Source organism: Oreochromis niloticus, linkage group LG1, assembly GCF_001858045.2.
Source record: "Oreochromis niloticus isolate F11D_XX linkage group LG1, O_niloticus_UMD_NMBU, whole genome shotgun sequence".
Classification (NCBI taxonomy): Eukaryota; Metazoa; Chordata; class Actinopteri; order Cichliformes; family Cichlidae; genus Oreochromis; species Oreochromis niloticus.
Genome location: NC_031965.2, coordinates 34,432,755 through 34,451,869, shown reverse-complemented (window position 1 = coordinate 34,451,869; position 19,115 = coordinate 34,432,755). Strand labels below are relative to the sequence as shown.

Sequence of the window (19,115 nt, the reverse complement as noted above, 5' to 3'; positions counted from 1 at the left end):
AATTTCCTTTCTGTGCTTTAAATGATACAATAACCTGTAAACTGTGGTGGATTGTAGCTGAATGAGCTAATATGTCACTCACATTCTGGTTTTTCAAAGTAAAATGTACTATGGTAAACTGTTGTTGGCATCAAACCAACGTACTACTGGTACATTTATTTTGCACAGTAGTTACCTTTGGGCTGATCTTACTTCAAACTGTGAGGTGCAGAGGCATGAACAACCAGAGGAAAAACAAAACCATTAAAATCTTTTAAGAAAAAATAATTGCAGATATTATTGTGCTGAAAATTTGCTAAAACCTATTACTAAGAATTAATAGCAGCTGTGGCCAAGCTTCCGAAGTGGGTCATGCCACAAAAAGCTTGAAAACCACCGACTTACTTAATTAGCACAGAAATCCCCATTTTTGACCTGATGGTGCTAAAAAGGATCCCACAGAGGAGACGACACACACAGTTTCTTCGAAGTCGCTATATTTAATGATCAATTACATTGTTATTAATTTACAACTTCACTCTTTTACAAAACAAAGGTACACCCATTATACAGTATACAAATGTACCACAACATGTTTGAGGAATGTCATCTTTGTGGAAGTCCCTGGTGCGTTTTTAATAGTTTATTTTTGTCACACAGTATTTACAGCTCTCAGAGCTAAAAGCACCGGGACATGGCAGGACAGACACGAGTCTCTTTTCATGGAGTTGATGCACAAGAAATTCCCAGCACCTAGGGGCTGAGAAAGGGACTGCACGTTCAATAAAGTTCAAAGCTGCTGGTTTACTTCTCATTTTAAAAGGCCAAAGGCCCCAATCTTCATTTGTTTGTTATATGTACAACATAACAGAGATATTAAGAGAATACTCAAATACGATAAGGCAGCAACAACAACAATATCTCCTGGACCAGTAAATGCAAAGTTACTGAGGTTGCAAGTTTGACCAGGTTTGGGCCATAATACATCAACAATGTTGACTTATACAGGAAGTCCACGAGGTCATGAAATACGAACAGGATGTTAATCCAACTCTGTGATGTCAGCAGTGTCATGTTAAGCCAGCTGATCAGTGGATAAACGATATTGAGTTAACGGTCATTGTAGTGGCTTTTGGGGAAGTGAGAGCTCAAGTAAACATCCACTGCCAGCTGTCTGTCAATCATTACAGATTCTGTTAGAGTTATGCAACAACACATTAGTGCTCAAATACTGCATCACAACAGGTCAAGAGTGTAATAACTGTTCTGGCTGGTCGAGCACCTTGAGAGGTTTCACAGTGGGAACCCAGAGATGAAAACACTGCTGAAGCAACAAGGCCAAAAGTCTCAAAGTGCCAAATTTCAGAGACCTTAAAAACCTGCAAGAACCAGCCATTGCTCGTCTTGCCCGTCTTTTAAAAATAACTGGGAGAGATGAGTGTCTCTAATAAAAACATTAAGGCACCAACAGCATCTCTCACGAGGGAGAAGTGATGTAATCATAATTCTTTTTAAAAAGTCGGTGGAAAGAAAATAGAACAGCCAGATTCTGTAGCCAGGCAGAGATATGGACAGAACAAATTACTCATCCACAACAGATCAACAGTGAGCATCATGTGAGTAATTAGTAAAGCAAAGTGCAAAGTAGCAGCAGTTATTGAGAAGTATTGCTAAGTGCAGAAACTGCTTGCATATTTATCTTATTCCATATAAGACATTACACACTCCAAATACCCGCACAACCAACACACTATACACACGTCTATATTTCATAAGGCACATTAGCATGCTGGAAGCATCCTGGAAGTGAAGCAGAAAAAGACTTGGAACAGAATGGAGATCGTTTGAGTAAGAAGAAGGGAAAGGATAAGGATCTGTATGAAAAATAAAACTTTGCATGCTGGTGATGACAATGGATGGACAGCAAAACCAAAAAGTTAAAAACACTTGCACTGGGTAAAATGGGCTCCATGCCAGCCCAACCCAGTCCACACCTGTGCAAAAATATATGACACTTTCTCTTCGTGCTTCACTGACCAAACAAGAACACTTTTAAGATGAAAACGGGAAGTATTGACGTTGATGCAAAAGGGGAAGTCTTGGTTTGACTTCACTCCTCAGTCAGTAGCTTTGGCAGTGAGGGGCTCAGTTTCTGAGGGGTCATCCTGAGGAAACACCACATAACACACCTTCTGGCCCTTGTATGTGAGTTTTTCTGCAATACAAAAGACATCAGGAGCAGTCAGACTCAGATGGAATTACTGCTGACATAAATAGTTAATATGTTCTGTACGCTGGCACAAACCAACTCACCAACTAATCTATAGAGCCATTTGGGTTTCTCCTTCCACTGCACACCCACAAAGTATACAGGGACTCCAGTCAACATGATAACCATACCCAGGCCACAAACCACTGGTTCAGAGTACAGGCTGAAGCCCAGCAGCACAGCCCAGAAGATCAGGTAGCTGATCGGGATCAACAGGTTCACCTTCACAGAACAAAAACACATTTGTACAAAAACCCTTGCCACTGTAAATATCTTGATTTTTCTGCAATGAACATAATTATGTTTTTTCCTTACCTTGTTTTTCTTTTTACATTTGTAAACCCATACTGTCTCTGCATGTAGCATCCAAATATATAAACATGTACATATATTTGTCTGGGATATTATCCAAAACTAATTTTTGACATTTAATTTAATGCTTTAATGTTTACAATGTAATACTTATTTGTTTGTTTTTACTTTTTATTTTAATGTTCAGCTTTTATTTGACAGTACAGTAAAAACAGGGAGCGGTTGGAAGAAATGGCACACAGGAGAATGAATGTAAACAGAAAACAGGAAACAGCGGGTGTTATTTGTGCACTAACTAATGTCATGTAACTGCCAGTTGTGACACCAGGGGGCGCCAAAACAATATGCATGTTAACTCATTGTCAAATGACAAAATTTAGTGGTACCGGTACACAAATCAGACTGCTGGCAGCTCTCAGTTCCCTATGCTAAATTCACAGATTACTGTGAAATACAGTAAGACACATTCATTGCCTTTTCTATGTGCAGACTACTTATGTTTATGTGTGTAGTACACACACAAAAGTCAAAGTCAAGTCCAACAATATATCTTAATATTTTTAAAATAATATGAAAAATATGTCTTTTTTTTGGCTACAGGCAACAATTAACACTTGTGTTTATATGTAACCAAACCTACTATATGAAAATTAGCGTGTATGTCTACATCACCAGTATATAGATTACACTGTCTTCTTTGTTTTACACTATTAAATGCATTAAAAATGACACACTGTTCAGAGCCTTTGAATAAAAGTTTTTTAAAATTATTGATTTGATGTAATGGGAAGCTTAATTTTATAATTGATTTGCCTTTGTTTAAAAAAATATAATTACTATAATTTAATTCAAAATTAAATACTTTTATTTGAATCTGTCAGCTTTTTAAGCTTATTTCAAATTTCTATTTTTTTCTTTCTGCCTTACATAATTTTCATTTTTTCATTTTTTTAAATTCCTCACTATAATCTGCTTTTATTGTGGTTAAGTTATACCTCCAGATAAAACAAGTGCCATACCTTTATAGGTCTAGCCAGGTTGGGCCTTTTCTTGCGGAGGTAGAGAAGGCCGGCAATGGTTACCCCATAGGACAAATAGTTGATAAAGGACACATAGTTGATCAGGTTGTGTGTCTCCCCAATACACAGGATGACAACTGTGGCAATGCACTGTAGGACAGAACAGGTTCAAACAAGAGAAAATTAAAGCACTGAATCTCTCCGCTCATCTGTTCTACCAAGTTTTGAAGCTACACAGCTGGATAAAACTGGTAGAGTGAAACGTACACAGAGCAGCAGGGCAGGAATTGGTGTGCAGTTTTTTAGGTGGATCATTGCCAGCAGATAAGGAAGGTGACCCTCTCTGGCGCCAGAGAAACACAATCTACCAAGAGACATATTTACACATGTTATACACGTTTTTTTGAGGAAACAGCGGGCATCAGGTTTGGTGTGTTGTATAATGCAAGACAAAGCGTTCGTGCTGTACCTGGAGGAGGTAAACAAATATCCATTAATTCCTCCAAAGGTGGACAAAGCTACAGAGATCGGCATCACCCAGGAAAACATTCCCAGCAGTTTCTCCCCAAATGTCTGAAAAAACACAAAAAGTGATTGTCCAGATGACTGACGTGTTGATTAAATGACTTATTTATTAATTCATCATCCATAATTGATTGATTCACTGAAAGATTAAATACCCTTTTTAACAGCCTGCCTGCATACCACTATAAGACTATGGTTATATATGCATGTAGATGCGAGATAGAATTTTTAAATGTTTTTCAGGCGTGAACTCAAGATTGAGAAAAAATAGTCTCGATCCTTGGTATGTCATTGAAATGCAATGACTTACCGATGAAAAAACATCAACTTTCAGTTGCTCCCTCACTACAAGGGGCTTCACAGCAGGTGGCTCCACATGTTTGATTTGGCAGACTTTCATGCTGGATGCACTTCCTAATGCAATCCCAAAGGGGATTAATGTCTCAGGCTGGAATCAAACCAGCAACCTGCTACTTGCCAAACTAAAATAACCATTAATGATGCAAAAGTAAACTGCATGCGTAAGCAGTGACTGAAGTGACCGCTGCTCGACATGTGACAGGATTGTAAATACACAACTGGAGCCTGGAATGTCTGTTGACTTTAGCAGTATATGAGTTGAAACGAGTTTGCATATACAGCCCGAATTCCAAAAATGTGGACACTGTGTGCAATGTAAACAGAAATAGTGTTATGATTTGCAAATCTAATAAACCAACATTTTCACAGTAGAACATAGAAAACGACTCAAATGTTCAAACTGAGAAAATGTCCCGTTTTAAGAAAAATACTGGCTCATTTTTAATTTGATGGCAGCCACCCGTCCTAAAAAAGTTGACATTGCTATGTTTTCTATGTGCTGTTTTGAATAAAATATGGGTTCATTCAGTTATTGCATTTGTTTTACATTTTGCACAGTGTCTCAGCTTTTTCAGAATTGGGTTTGTAAAATATCCAGTCATGGTGCCGGATTGCTGCTCACCACTGCCACAGCATTAGAGCTGAGGAGCTCCTCTGGGGTCATGGAGGAGAAGTAGGCAATGTTGGTCATAGTGTAGACAAGGGTCACCAGTGGGATGGAAATGTAGATGGCACGGGGCAGGTTCCTGATGACAAGAAAAATAATAATGATATGGGGCAGAACTTAAGAAAAACTTGTGGTGTGTCTGCTAGCTTTGCTTATGCATATCGTACTTGCGCGGCTCTACGACCTCCTCTGTGACGTAGTTGAGGAAATTCCAGCCGCTGTAGGCAAAGGAGGCCTGGAGGAAGGCCAGAGCTATCTGTCCCACTGAGGGGTCCTGACTGAATTCAAAGGCCACACTGGGCCGCAGGGCATCGTAATGACCTGGATGAAAGACGAGAAATAAAGAACGGGCAAATAAAAACCGTAAAATAATTGTTGGTTCATCACTAATCATTTTAGTACAATAAAACCAGAGATCAGATTGAAACATGTCCAAAGCACAGAAATTACTCTTACCAATTACTGAAAAACATTTTTTATGCATGTGTGCATATATGTGTGTGTTTACCTTTACTAATTTGGACAAGTCCTACTATTATAATGAGAACTAGCGCGAGAAGTTTCCCTATAGTGAAAATGTCCTGGATCCTTGTCGCCCAACGCACACTCGAGCAGTTCACCCAGGTCAGGAATACTGCACATATACACACAAACACACACAGCAGAAAAATCATTAAAGTTTTATGTAAAAAAAGTTAAAGTTTATTCACAGGTATGTGTGTATTTCATGTAAAGCATCACGTCAACAACACATTTAAAGTGTTTTTCAGGATGAACAAAGTTAATCCTTTCATGCAAGCACTGGATTCGTGATTGACCTCAATGCAGTGGGCATTCGCGTAGACCTCATATATTATATTCCTCATGAGCTAGGTGTGAAAAGAGACTGTAAATAAAGGATGGATATAGATTCTCATAGCTAGGAAAATGAAGATGTTAGTGTCTTAAAATCGTAGAATGCCTCAGAGCCCAAACTCTTCTGCAGTGATGTAAAGTTGCTTGGGCATTGACTGGTGATCTGATGGTTATACCAAAGTTCTAACATATTGTGTATTCAGTGTATGCTCACCGTACTTTTAAAAGATTTGTTCTCGTAATTATGCCCACATTCAGTACTTAATACAAATGTATTAAAGATGATTGAGAGTAGTTTTTGACTTGAAATGGTGCATGCACTGTAACTGCATGTGCCACTTCCAATACACTACAGTATATGTTGCTGATTTTTTTGATACACATGTACAGATCTTAAAATCTAAGATCTATATGTGTTTACTTATTTGCACATTACTCTCTCTCAATTCCTACTTTCTATTTCCTGCTTGTGTAAATTGCACGTGTGTGGCCCTGCTCTCCTCTAGGCTGCTGACCTTGACATTATCACTAAGATTTGAGGGTATTTTTGTGAAAGCCAACATAGTATCGAATGGCCCAATTCCAAGAGAGCCAAATCAGCCAAGCACGAATGTGTCTCAGTTGTGCTTACAAGCAAAAGAAAGAAAACAGAGACCTACAAATACGTCAAACAATGCTGTGTATTGTTCCTCTAAACTCCTAGGCTACTCAGGGACTAGGTATTTTCTGTCTTCTTTTTTGTGCTGTTCTGAAAGCACTTCGAGTGCTCTACTGAGAAGAAAGGCGCTATGTAAGTACCAGTCCATTTGTCCTGCGGGTGCAGATCAGATGCATGAGCTACACCTGCACAGTGAGCTCATTCTTTTACTCTGGCATCCTCGGCTTCCAGACTCTTTCCTTCATTCTTCCAAATACTCTTCAGATTTGTTTTGCTCACCGAATTCAATCCCACCTCTCCTTACATACTTAACACTACTGGCTCGTCAAATTCATATTCTTCCAAATGACAAAGATCCTTGTTAGATTAAGCCAGCCTATAACATGCTTATGACTTCAAAGCATTTCTGATACTTTAAAGTCGTTTGCCTAGAGCTATGCACAACATAAATAATAGTGACATCCAAAGACTTGGAAATCACATAAAAATATTAGTGATGTGTTTGTTGGGTGGAAATCAGTGATAACTTTACAAGCAGGATGTGAGTTTTCAGGCAGGAAAAGCTTCCCAGCCAGGGTATGTCCACTTTTTTGTCAACTCCAGTAATGTTATCTTCACAGCGTCTCTATGGTCCACTTATCCATTGTTTGTGTTTCACATGCCATCAGAATTGCAGGTGTCTTAAAATGAGAATGTGGAGATTAGGAAACGGTTTAGCCCTCAGGGTGTATTAAAGGAAGATAATCTAGTTTTTTTCTGTCCCCTCTCTTGTTGGTTTTTTTTCATCTATTCTTTCTTTGGGTCATATTTCACCTTCTCGCTTCTGACACTTCTTTCCTCCTCTCTTTTACCCACTAACACCCACTCTAGTGACCCAGCAGTGACCATGTCATCCATCACTAGGGCAAGAGTTTTCCTCCCACCACAGAAATCTGAACAAACTGCTTCCGCTGGCGGAGGCACAGACGTATACACACACGTGTGAATTTTTGGCAAGAGGTTTTGGAGGCACCGGGCAGGCCTTTCTCTCCCCTACAACACTGCTGTGTTTTATAGTCAATTACCCTTGGAGTGTTACATGAATTTCCGTTCCTGTGTTCCTGCATGAACCCCCACTACGACCTCCCCCAACTTTCCTCTATGCTAACCGTGACAGGAAGGAGGTGCCAGTGGCTTTGAATGTGACAGTGCAGGTAAATCTGTGTCCTGCTGTCACTGCTTCTATTGAAGGCTGCCTCAGCTCTAGAATACTAACTAATTACCGCTTTAACTCTTAATGGATTCTGACCCCAAACCAGTGCAGATTTATCAGCAGGCTTTAACTTCAGGAACGCCTCCTCCTGGTCCAGGATCTGGACTCAGGAGTCACCACACTGGCAAAAACTCGCCAGTCCTGTCTATACATCACAAAATATCTGACAACAGAAACTTCAAACAGGAGACCTAGGAGATCTAGAAAAGGATGCTGAAAGTTACAGATTGAGAGGAAAGAACATAATTAAAATGTTATATGGAGGAGATTAAATGGGCTTTGAGGAAAAATTCTAAATGAATAATGAATAGGGGTAAAACAATTCTGAAACCAAGAACAAAATTACTATACAAGCATCCACAATACTGTACCCCAATTCTTGTGCCATGGTACACTTGTAGAACTGTTGGATTAATAGTTTTTTTTAGCTATAAAACATTTGTGATTTTGCTTTCTGCTGGAGAATTAACAACATAATAAAATTAAATCCAAAATTCCTCTAAGGCCATTACAGAGCTCTGCGTAAACATGCTCTGAAGATGAATATAGAGTCGAACGCTTAGGAAAGTGACATTCTTCTTGGCGTTTGATGCCTACCATACACTGGAAGAATCACGTCCAACGCGTGACAATTTTTTCATCCCCTGCACCGATAGTGACATTTTGTTCTTCTGAGCCGCTCTGGTTTGTTGTGTCTTTAGGGCAGCCGCTAGTCTGATGATTCACCATGAGCCCTCAATCGAATTTTAAATGAGTTTTGTGCAGCATTCAATAAAACATCCAGTGTGTTCAAGGATTCAGAGGAAGCCTGAACTGAACTCACTCAGCCACACTAAAATAGAATTTGTGCATGACGTTTTTATTCATTCTGAGCTTGCATACTTGTGTGCTTTCTTAATTTGTATCAACGTTATGCTCATAGTTGTACTGACTCTATGGGGGGTTCAATTTTCCAAATAATGAGAAAGAATTAATACACAGTTGATACATGACAGCTTAGAGCAGTAGTTCAGGTTGCAGTACACATTGTATTTCCACTTTTACTGAAAACAATTTTACAGTCTTCTTTTTTGAAATAATTTGAAGTCAATGATCCAAACCGGTGATGGAGACGTAACGTGAAACTTCTCCCTACTGCTTGTGTACCAACACAATAAGGGACTAACAGACTTCTTGCTGTAATGTATTCTCTTAGCCTTCGAAATAAAAACATCACATTTATAGTGACTGTTTTGTGGGATTGAGTATAAAATTAATGATGATGGGTCCATAAGACAAGTTACAGTCTTTTACAATTTAAAGAAATATTTAAAGAATATAAAACAGTGTTGACTGCTGGAAAATGAATTTTGCTTTCTTTTTAGTGAAACTGATCAGCAGATGACAAACTAAACTGCAGGATAAATGAGAGTGCATGGCTGTGCTGCTGTGGGCTGTCGAGTGTGCCTATTCTTAGAAGAACACAGCCAGCTTACAACTGGACCTGTCTGGTTTTCACCAACACGCGCACGCCTGGGTCAGCCTGTGACTCTTGAGCAGTATGCTCAGCAAGAGAGGAAGGAGGGGGGAAACATAACTGGGCTGACTCGCATTCATAAACCCTCAACTAAGAAAAGTTCAGTGAACTTAAGAGCACCCTCACGAAGACTCAGCAGAGCGAGAAAAAATAATACATTAATTCTGTTGCTGGAAAACAAAGTGATGAAATATTTACTTTATCCTTCACAGGTAACTTTAACTTTTTCTTTTCTTATCCCTTCCTATTGACTACCTGTGTTGCCAACTGCCTGATATGACGCTGCTCATTTACACCTGTCTTTGGTTTTTAAGGTGGATGGATCTACAATTAAAGGACTTCAACTGTACAGAGATTATTCTTTTAGGGTTCAGAATAATATTTTTTCCATCTGTCATCAGACGTCTGACACTTTCTCTCCTCACAGACTGATTGAGTTTCATGAGATATGAAGCTTGCAAAACTGCTGATCACAGATGGGTGACTACAATCTTTCTGTGACTTTAAGTCTCAAGTGTGATGCCATAGACCAGATTGGAGGACAGGGGTCGAACCAGCTAGCCAATAGAAACATCAAACATCTGACTCGAGTGTCTGGCTGCCAATGGGGACTTCCATCATTATTGATGTGAAAGGTATTCTGCCCTTTTCCTATTTCCATGGTGCCCTGTGACAGTAACAATGCACAATAGTGTAGACACACCCTCTCATTAGCAGCGTCCGCAAAGACTGGCACCATTATGTATTCTGACACTGATACTGACACACACACACACACACACACACACACACGCACACACACACAAACTCATACCACACTCTAGAATACAACACAAAAACTCACACACACAGTGTCCCCTGCCCAAAGTAGGCAGCAGTTGTAGGATTCTGTTGCCATAAATAGTGGAGGGTACTCAGCAAATGCTAAGCCTGACGTGTGCACACACCCACATACGAAGCCAACCATCCCACTTCCCGTCTATCCCGTTTCCCCTTCTCCATCCGGTTCTGACAGGACCAAACTGGCTGGTTTGTGGATCGGATACATGCAAGGTCTGTTTTGGCCACTGGCTATTTAAATACAGATACCCCAGCTGATCAGATTAGAGGCTGGAAATAGAGCATAACATTTCATGTGGAATTATCAAATGACCTAAGTACACTGAAGTGTCACAGAATCACATTTCTTTAAGCCACCACAGGAAATGGATTTGATTTGGTTTAATTAGTCTGGTTTACTTTGCTAAATGCACAGACTTGCCTAAGATGGAAGTACCCTTTTCCTTGTTATTATTTGTCTTCCAAACAGTCATTTATAGGAGCATCGTGTATAGGAGCAACAGTATTTTTGAAATATATGTACAAGTGCAAGTTAAAATAGATATTTTTCTTTAAGATCAATTGCTTTTTATGTTGCTTTGGAAACAGATGCTTGGTCTGATGTTTACCTCACTGGGAGTCACTCTGGCTCATTCAGTCAGATGACTTGCATGTTGAAGACAACAGCGGGTCTGAAGTGTGATACTGTGAACCAGTTTGTCATGATGACAGAGGCATAGGCCACACACATGCAGTCACGCAGAAGAGCAACAAATCTGTCAACCACTCATCTGTTTAATTAAACTTTGAACCATACCACCTGAAAAATCTGGCCAGCAACCAACCAGCTTGCCAGTATGGAAATGCTGAGGAAAGCATTTATCCATTATTAATCATTAATCATCAATGGAGAGTCAAAATTCAGGCTTATCAGAGTTGAAGTAAACTCAGAAAATGTTGTGTTCCTGGGGTGGAATGTTAAGCACTCCCAGTTCCTGTGGTGTACTGCAAGCTGTATGAATGTCAAAGCTATTTTCCTCTCAAAAACCTGAGGACAACAGCTGTATTCTTAAATACGTAATTAGCAATTTTACAGCGAGTCGTGTCCTGCTGCTGTAGAACAAGATGACTGACTGTATATCAGAAACCCAACAGGGAAGAAATACTGCCAAGGCCTTGCATTTAAAATTCTGACCTGAAGAATTACTCTGTGGCATCTGACTTTATATTTAATGAAAAGCACAGAGTGTCTCCTTTTCTTGTTCTTGAAAAAAAAAAAGATCTTTCACTGCACTGGATGTTTCAGTTTGTTTGGAATCAAGAACCATGTGCTTAGCATTAGCAACAATGTTTACCCTGGCAGGACAGTTCTAAAAACTGTTCAGTGGAAAATCAAAGAGAGATAAGACGTAAAGGACAACACTAAACTAGAATAAACATTTACTTAAACTAACATGGAATAGATAAATAGCGTTTCTAAGGCTGTTGGTGACTCACAGACACAAATTGTTGCGAGAAGTTTGGTGGCAATGAACGGAGGAAAGCAGTTCTGAAAGGCCGGCTGCAAGACGTAATTGGAGAAGGTGAGCGCAATGACGGCCAACGTGGTTGGGTACATGATGAGGACAGCGCTCCATAACAACAGGAATCTAAAGGATGAAGAGACAGAACAGGATTTCAATTTAGAACAAAGTTCAGTGTAATAACTTGAGACTAAGTGGAGAGGGGGGTGGAGGCTGTCACATGTGGGCAGTTATTTTGACAAGGAAGGGACTTTCACTGCTCTTATAATAATATGCCATATTCAATAAACTGTATAAAAAATGGACATAGCTGCCATGATGTCATATTGGTGAAGCTTTTTAAAGACAGCTTGAGCTGAGCATTTGCACCCAACTCACTGGTGAACAGCTGGTGGTTGATTTGTTAGCCAGTGATGGTACCCTGGATAATCCTCCTTTCTGACTGTAAAAAAAACATTAAAAAAAATAACTTATTGTTTAATTATGACCTGAAACCAGAAACTAAACCCAGAAAGTGATCAGGAAATGGTTTACTCTGGCACAGAACAAGACAGCTGAAGACCATTAAGTCTTTCTGCAACCACAGAGGTTGCAAAAAAGGTTGGTGGTTTCACTTTTCAGAAATAGATGTTAGGTCAGTCTTTTATACTATCTTTGATTCCATCCCAGCTTTACAGTCACACCTATACTTAAACCTGTCAGCACAACAATGCCACTGTAGAAGTTGGGTCTTTACTTAACATCCTAGGACCTGGCGTCCACATATGTGGACATCACATTTTGGGTTGTCTAGACCACAATAGTAAATTTTGCTCTAGCACATTAGCAGCAGCTTCAGTGTTCCATCTTTGGCTGCAGAGGATGTGCTCAGGCAAACACTTAGTGTTTGACACTCGTTTTTTGACAGCATTTAAAGCAGATCTTACAACCACTGTTGTAACTTAGAAAAAAAGGATGTACTTGCATCCATAAAGCACTTGCTAAATGCAAGCCATACTTAGTGACGTTAAGGAAGGAAGCACTGACCTGATGATTTTATTAAATTAAAAACGTCAGGGGACCAAAGCCATTAAGCACATATTTTGGACACATAAGGCTTTGGTCGTGCTTTTTTCAAACTCAAGTAACTCCAGAATTTTAGTATTAGTGCACCGGAAGTTGAAAACATAATGAAAACTTAAATTCCAGCTGGAAGACCTTCAGAGTGAGTGCTTTTTGTTGCTTGTTCCTTCTTATTCTTTCTGTGTTGGTATTCAACTGTAATTCAAAAACTCCTACACTAGTTCTTACTTTCTGCTGTTTTTAAAATTTTTGACTCATTTGCTGCTGCTCCTGTGTTTCATCCTTTGTGATACTTGCTTCATTCATAGTTGCAAAATAACTGAAAAGAGAAAGTCAGACAGAACTACTTTCACAGAAATGCTTCTGAAGGCAGGCACAGTGTATAACAAGTTTGACCTTCTCAGACTTAGAATGCTGCTCTATGATCAGCTGACACACCACATGACCTCTGAAAGTCATAAGACGCTCACAGATGATTGGTTCCAAGCCAACACGCCCATTGGACTATTGCAATATGATTCATACGAAGCGAAAATAAGTCAGGGGGAAAGATGCAACAAGCTTCTCGATGCATTCTCAATCATCCAGGAAAGTAAATCTCCAAAAGTTGAATCTGTTCATCTGGACTGATTAAGGAACTGACCTCACAGCCCATTGTTCCTTCAGTGGGCTGGTTTCAGTCATTATGCAAATGTACTGTTTATAAGGTTTGGGGAAACCTGCAGTCAGCTGAGACTGAAGAAGTCACTTGGATGAGTGACGAAACGTTTCTCCCACAAAACGCTACGTCCAGATGAACAGATTCAACTTTTGGAGATGCAACAAGCTGCTACTGCAGTTTAGGAACATCTGTATTTTAAAAAATGTAACTAGAAAAATAACAACGACAGTACTTACCCTACTAGGCCCCCAAAGATTTCTGTCACATATGAATAGTCACCTCCAGACTTTGGGATGGTGACACCCAATTCAGCGTAGCACATGGACCCAAGGGTACAGATGCCCCCTCCACAAACCCATACGATGAGTGACAGTCCCACTGAACCCGCATGCTCCAACACTCCTTTAGGTGAGATAAAAATCCCAGAGCCGATGATGTTCCCTTAGGAGAAAAGATTACAGTGATTATTTATACATAAATATTCATCAAAGACGTCTTTTTGTGTGTAACACGAGATTTGTTTTTATTAGTTTGTGCTCCCAAAGCTGTCACACTTCAATTTAAAACTCCAGACATTTAGAAGAATTATCATTTACCATTTATCTGTAACTTGGTGATAATTTGGTCAGATGTTTATACATTCAGGTAAAAAGAAAAGTGACTGAACAAAGAACATAAAGTAGAATCAAAGAGATTCCAAAAGGCTTATTAAAACTTTGGCTTGGAGGCCACAATACTCTAATAGTAGCTCTCCAAGCTATTTTTGCTCAAGTTGGACAACACACATCTGTAGTTAAAGGGAAGGAGAAAGTGAAGAGGAAAGACTAGAACAGCCAAGCCTGATGGAAAGTAAAGAAAAATCTCTTTTCTTTCTGCAGTAAGGCATGTGACTATTGCTTTCACTTAGTGATTAATGTAGCTATATATAGTAATGCTTTGACATATGACTGCATGGTATGCACAGCCTAATCTCAGTGATTTAAAGCTGCTGTTTGTACAGTGTTCTGCCACAGTTGCTACAGGCATTCTTCTATTTTTCAGCCATCCATTTTCTTAACTGTTTATCCAATTCAGGGTTGTAAAGAGGATGGAGCCTATCCTGCACAACTCCCCGTTGAAGCAGCACTCCTCAAAGGTAGTAGTCTCCTGCAGAAGAACAATGCACCCCACCACAACGCAGAAACTGTTCAGGGATGGCCCAAGGAACAGCCAGGCCTCTAATTTCAAGATCCCACTCAGATGAAAATCTGTAGGATGAACAAAATCTGATTCATGGATCCATGGAACCAAGTGGACCCAAAGGATCTGATGCTAACATTTCAGTGTTAAACATCACTGAACATGCATAAAGGTGTTATGTCTATGCCCTGATTGTTCAGATCTTTCCGCAGTGCATGAGAGGCCAACACAATATTGGTAGGATATTTTAATATTGGTGATAATACAGGTGAAACCATCCATAAAGCTGCAATTTCATTTATACAAATAACTAGTATATTTAATAAGATAATAAAGTAATTTAGTCCAGGCTCATTAAAACGTGACTCATTATAAATCAGGCTCAGCTGACTCCCTAACAAGAACAAATAGAGGTTCTCTGATAGCTTGGTTGGCTCAGGCACATACTAATAAGCAAGTTCAGACCCAGGCTGACATTTATATGCCCTCACCCCTACCAAAAAGAAGACAAAACAAAAACTAGCACACATAACAAAGTAACCAAACAGCAGCTGTCACAGCAAAACATTGTTTGTACTGTCCTTCAAGTGTCTGTCCTCTTTGGAACAGTGTGAGAAGAATTGAGTCCTCACAATAAAATATGACCCTGTCAACTGTAAATCTTTTAGAAACTATTAAAACCCAGAAGCACGCTATGGCCCCAAATGCTCCCTAATGATGCAGATCCAGCAATGAGATCTGAGGAGCGCATTTTTCATTGTCCGATCTGATTGTGGAGGCCACTGTGAGATGCAGAGCTGTTACATAATGCATGTGTTGTGTTTGTTATGTCATAAAGTTTGGCACTGCAGCTGAAACTGTTAGTCACAGGCCTACTGACCCTCTCTGCATCATATCCCAGCACCATCTCTGAGAAAATGACTTCTCACGTTGCTCACCATTTTATTCAAGCAAATACTCCAAATCTCCTGTGCAAAAGGGAAAATGAAGAATGTCTCATATTATGTGTTTTTTTAATGCTGCATGTATAATACCTCTTAATGGAGGGGAATTACGATGATGCGGTGAGCGATGATGAAGCTGGTGGCATGAAAATAGTGATTAATGTCATGACTAATAGCAAGTGAGCAATTGCAGAAAAGTATATTCAGTGTGGTTAGAGATTAATAATACAGGACATTTGATAGTTGTGGAGTATTGTCTAACTGTAACTGTAACCAGTGGTAATCAGTAGCTACCTGAAAGCTTCCCTGCTGACAGCTTCAGCAGTCTATATTACTAGAACAAGGCATATGAAATGTAATGTGAGTAGGCTGTATCTGGTGGGTAGTAGCATGACTCAAGTTGCCTGTGTGTGCTGGCTGTACAGGCTTTCCTCCATCTGTGCTTGTGGCAGGAGTTCAGCATTATGCTAAGCTGATCTGAACGTCCATTTTAATCTTAAAATATTAATTTAGAAGAAAAATAAGCAGTCAATCGTCATATTAACTGAAGAAATCCAACACCAGTTTCTTAAATGATTACAGACCTGCCACATTAACATGTAATTATGAAAATCTTTGTGTGTGTTCAGTATGTAAACGCCTTCCCAACGTGATCAGCTTAAACGCTTACCAGCAAACATCCAGGATAAGCAGGGCTGCAGAGTGTGCACTGTGTCTCCATCTCTTTTCCAGCCCGGAGCACTTACAGGCTTACCACTTACAATGCATTATCTTTGTGGACCACATTTCTGTGTTTTTGATAGGTTATGATACAACACTTGTTGATCAGCACCAGTCTGTAAAGAGCCTGTGATCAAATTTCAGAGAGATGCAAAAGGTTCTCTCATTACTGATCGTGGTGGAAAGTGGAAGAGTGGTGACTCTAGATTTCCTCAGACCAAAAATCCCACACTCTCTGAAATGGGATGACAGGGATGACTGGTTATCCCTTCTTATTTGTGTGAGTGTCCTTGCCTCATGTGAGCAACATGAATCCAGAAAGTGTTACTCAGTTCCAGGAGAAACTAGAGCTCTGGGAGAAAGAAGCTCCACCGGGCAGTTCCATACCCAGGTTTGAACCCAGGACACTCTTACTGTGATGCAATGGTGACCTGCTGTGCTCACCTGCTAGTTTATTTTGAACTTGGCAAAGGACTTTACTTCATGCCAAATGACCATTTGAGTTGTTGCCCACCCGATGCACCACTCACTGGGCAGGCAGCGGAGCTCTTTTTCTCACACACTCATTCAGCTGCACTGCCAGATACAGGAAATCTTTCACACCAAATACATTAAATCTTTATAATACTTTAATATTACTTCAACTCCTATAACAAAATAATTTCACAAATATGGATTAAATAAAGCATTATACTGAAAGAAAAAAGTGAGTCAAATGCAAAATTTTCAGAAATAACATTAACTGCAATTACATCTCATTTCTATCAGAGCACATTAGATGTGAGCATGGCTATGAAAATGAACTGTTGAACTGAAAATATTATTAAAGGAACTATTATCTGGTTCCTTTGTAGCCTATTGACTGTCACAGAATTCCACCTTTCACTGAACTGCAAACACCATTTTTCCCAGTGATAAACATTTCCCTTTTTATTTGTGGGTTAGTATTTTTTTAAGATTTGTGCGGTCTGCTCATTAAAACTAATTTTCATATTTACCACCACAAATGTACAAAAATGGGGAAGTGTTATTGAAGGCACCGAATGCCACTGCCAAAACTTTACCCTGCAACATGTGGTTCTGAAATACAATAAAATATTTTCGTGACAGGATTCATTGCAGATTCTTGAATCTATAGCAGCAACCTCCACTTACCTCTAGAATACTGTAGAAGTCTTTATAAAGAGTATATATTAAATTTACCCACCATTTTATTTATGTATACTTACTGTAAGGGTTACGTAAAATGCAACATCACATTTTGGAGGAAACTACAAACAGCACTGTAACTTCCTGTATTTTGACAGTTATCCAATTTTTGCAGACGCACGTGTAAAGTAAACTTCATTGTCTGCAGTATAAGCGCATTTTATGATGTAACTGGTATGATAACGTCACTGAAATGAACGATATTAATGCCTTGGTTTAGTCGGTAGATTATCCAAGGACAATGCTACAATGGTAACAGTAAACTCTCCCACTGAAGTACGTGGGAGATATGCCGGGTCTGCGTGTCTGTCAAGTTCAGCTTTAGATCATCCAGCCACGTATACACGCTCATATTCAGACCACTCAGACTGATGCAACAGTTTCCACACAAAGCTCAGAACCCTGTATTCCTACATCAGAGCGTGCGTAACGGCTACTTTTCAGCTATTCATTCTTAGAGTCAGACAGTCACGAACCACGTCTAAAAGAAAAGTCCCATCTTAGTCTTTATATATAAAGTGTCCGTACAGTAAATATAATAAAAGAACAGACTAGAATAAAAGCTCAAACGTACAGTGAGTGACTCACACTGTGTGTAATTATACTCTAACCTTGACAGAGAAGGAGCAACTGTACATCAGCCACGTTATAAGCTTTCCGCTCAGTCACGTTTCCTCGTCAGTTTTTTCCTTGTCGCAGAATTCATCATTTCGAACCACTCTCCATGAGTTGAGCACGCATAACAAAAGCTGTCACAAACTCACCGATGATAATAGCGCAAGCGCTCAGAAGTCCAATTTCTTTTTTCAGGGTGACTCTGTCGCTGTTGGAGGAGTCTTCATTCTTCTTTCTTTTCTTTTTGTCCTCCATCTCCTCCGCCTTGCAAATGGGCTTCCTGATAGCCTCGGTCCGGTCCAGATGCTTCCGACTGAACCAAGCTCCGCTCGACGTGCTGCCCTTATAACATCCCACAGATGAAGCAGGAAATGCGCATGCGTACGATGCGATCCACCTCTCAAACCCCATCCTTGTCTCAGGTAAGTGAGTGGTGAATATATATATAATGCTGGCGTAGGCAATATGGAACCAGTCTACTTTTAACAAAATTATTCGATTAATGTGTTTGTAAATATTGTGGTTAGATTTGTGAATCTGGACAAGCACATACTTTATTCTGTCAAGTCTTGTGCCACCCCGATTTCTTTACATATATTTTGCTTCGAAGGGGTCAAATATTTTAGTCTTGCAATAGTTCTCCAGGCTTTCTGGAAGTCTTAAAAAAAAACAAAAAACAAAACGAAAACTTTTGTTGGACATTTTTTGACTAGTCTTGAGACTGAAGAAGTCGCTTGGATAAGTGACGAAACGTTTCTCTCTCTGAAAACGCTACGTCCAGATGAACAAAATCAACTTTTTGGGATTTCCCTACCTCGATGATTGAGTATGAATCAAGACAATGGTCCCCAAACATATGCAGTAAATGCAGTAAAAATCTACCTGGATAGAAAAGCATATAGTTGAGCACTATCTGTCATTAATGACATTCCCATCTTGACAGAGAACGGAACAAAAGGCAGCCAACATCC

The 19,115-nt window shown here is 39.6% G+C and overlaps 1 protein-coding gene across 1 annotated transcript; it reads right to left on the bottom strand.

Moving 5' to 3' along the window:
* Positions 1-459: 459 nt before the first annotated feature.
* slc7a10a (solute carrier family 7 member 10a) lies at positions 460-18,560 on the bottom strand. The gene is made up of 11 exons (XM_003437710.3): positions 18,294-18,560; positions 13,714-13,918; positions 11,729-11,880; positions 5,640-5,765; positions 5,299-5,452; positions 5,087-5,210; positions 4,049-4,152; positions 3,847-3,943; positions 3,580-3,729; positions 2,293-2,470; positions 460-2,194 (listed from the first exon to the last, which is right to left on the bottom strand). The coding sequence occupies exons 1-11, from the start codon at positions 18,553-18,555 to the stop codon at positions 2,097-2,099; spliced, it is 1,650 nt and encodes a 549-aa protein (XP_003437758.3). The 5' UTR covers positions 18,556-18,560; the 3' UTR covers positions 460-2,096.
* Positions 18,561-19,115: the final 555 nt, after the last annotated feature.

Excerpts from the sequence above, each read along its gene's own strand:
- slc7a10a (XM_003437710.3), bottom strand. The coding sequence starts at position 18,555 with ATGGGGTTTGAGAGGTGGATCGCATCGTACGCATGCGCATTTCCTGCT. Across the intron at positions 3,730-3,846 it reads TTCCTGCCCTGCTGCTCTGT|TGCATTGCCACAGTTGTCAT; the intron begins GTACGTTTCACT and ends TCTGTCCTACAG. Across the intron at positions 2,471-3,579 it reads ACCTGGCTAGACCTATAAAG|GTGAACCTGTTGATCCCGAT; the intron begins GTATGGCACTTG and ends TGTTCTGTGAAG.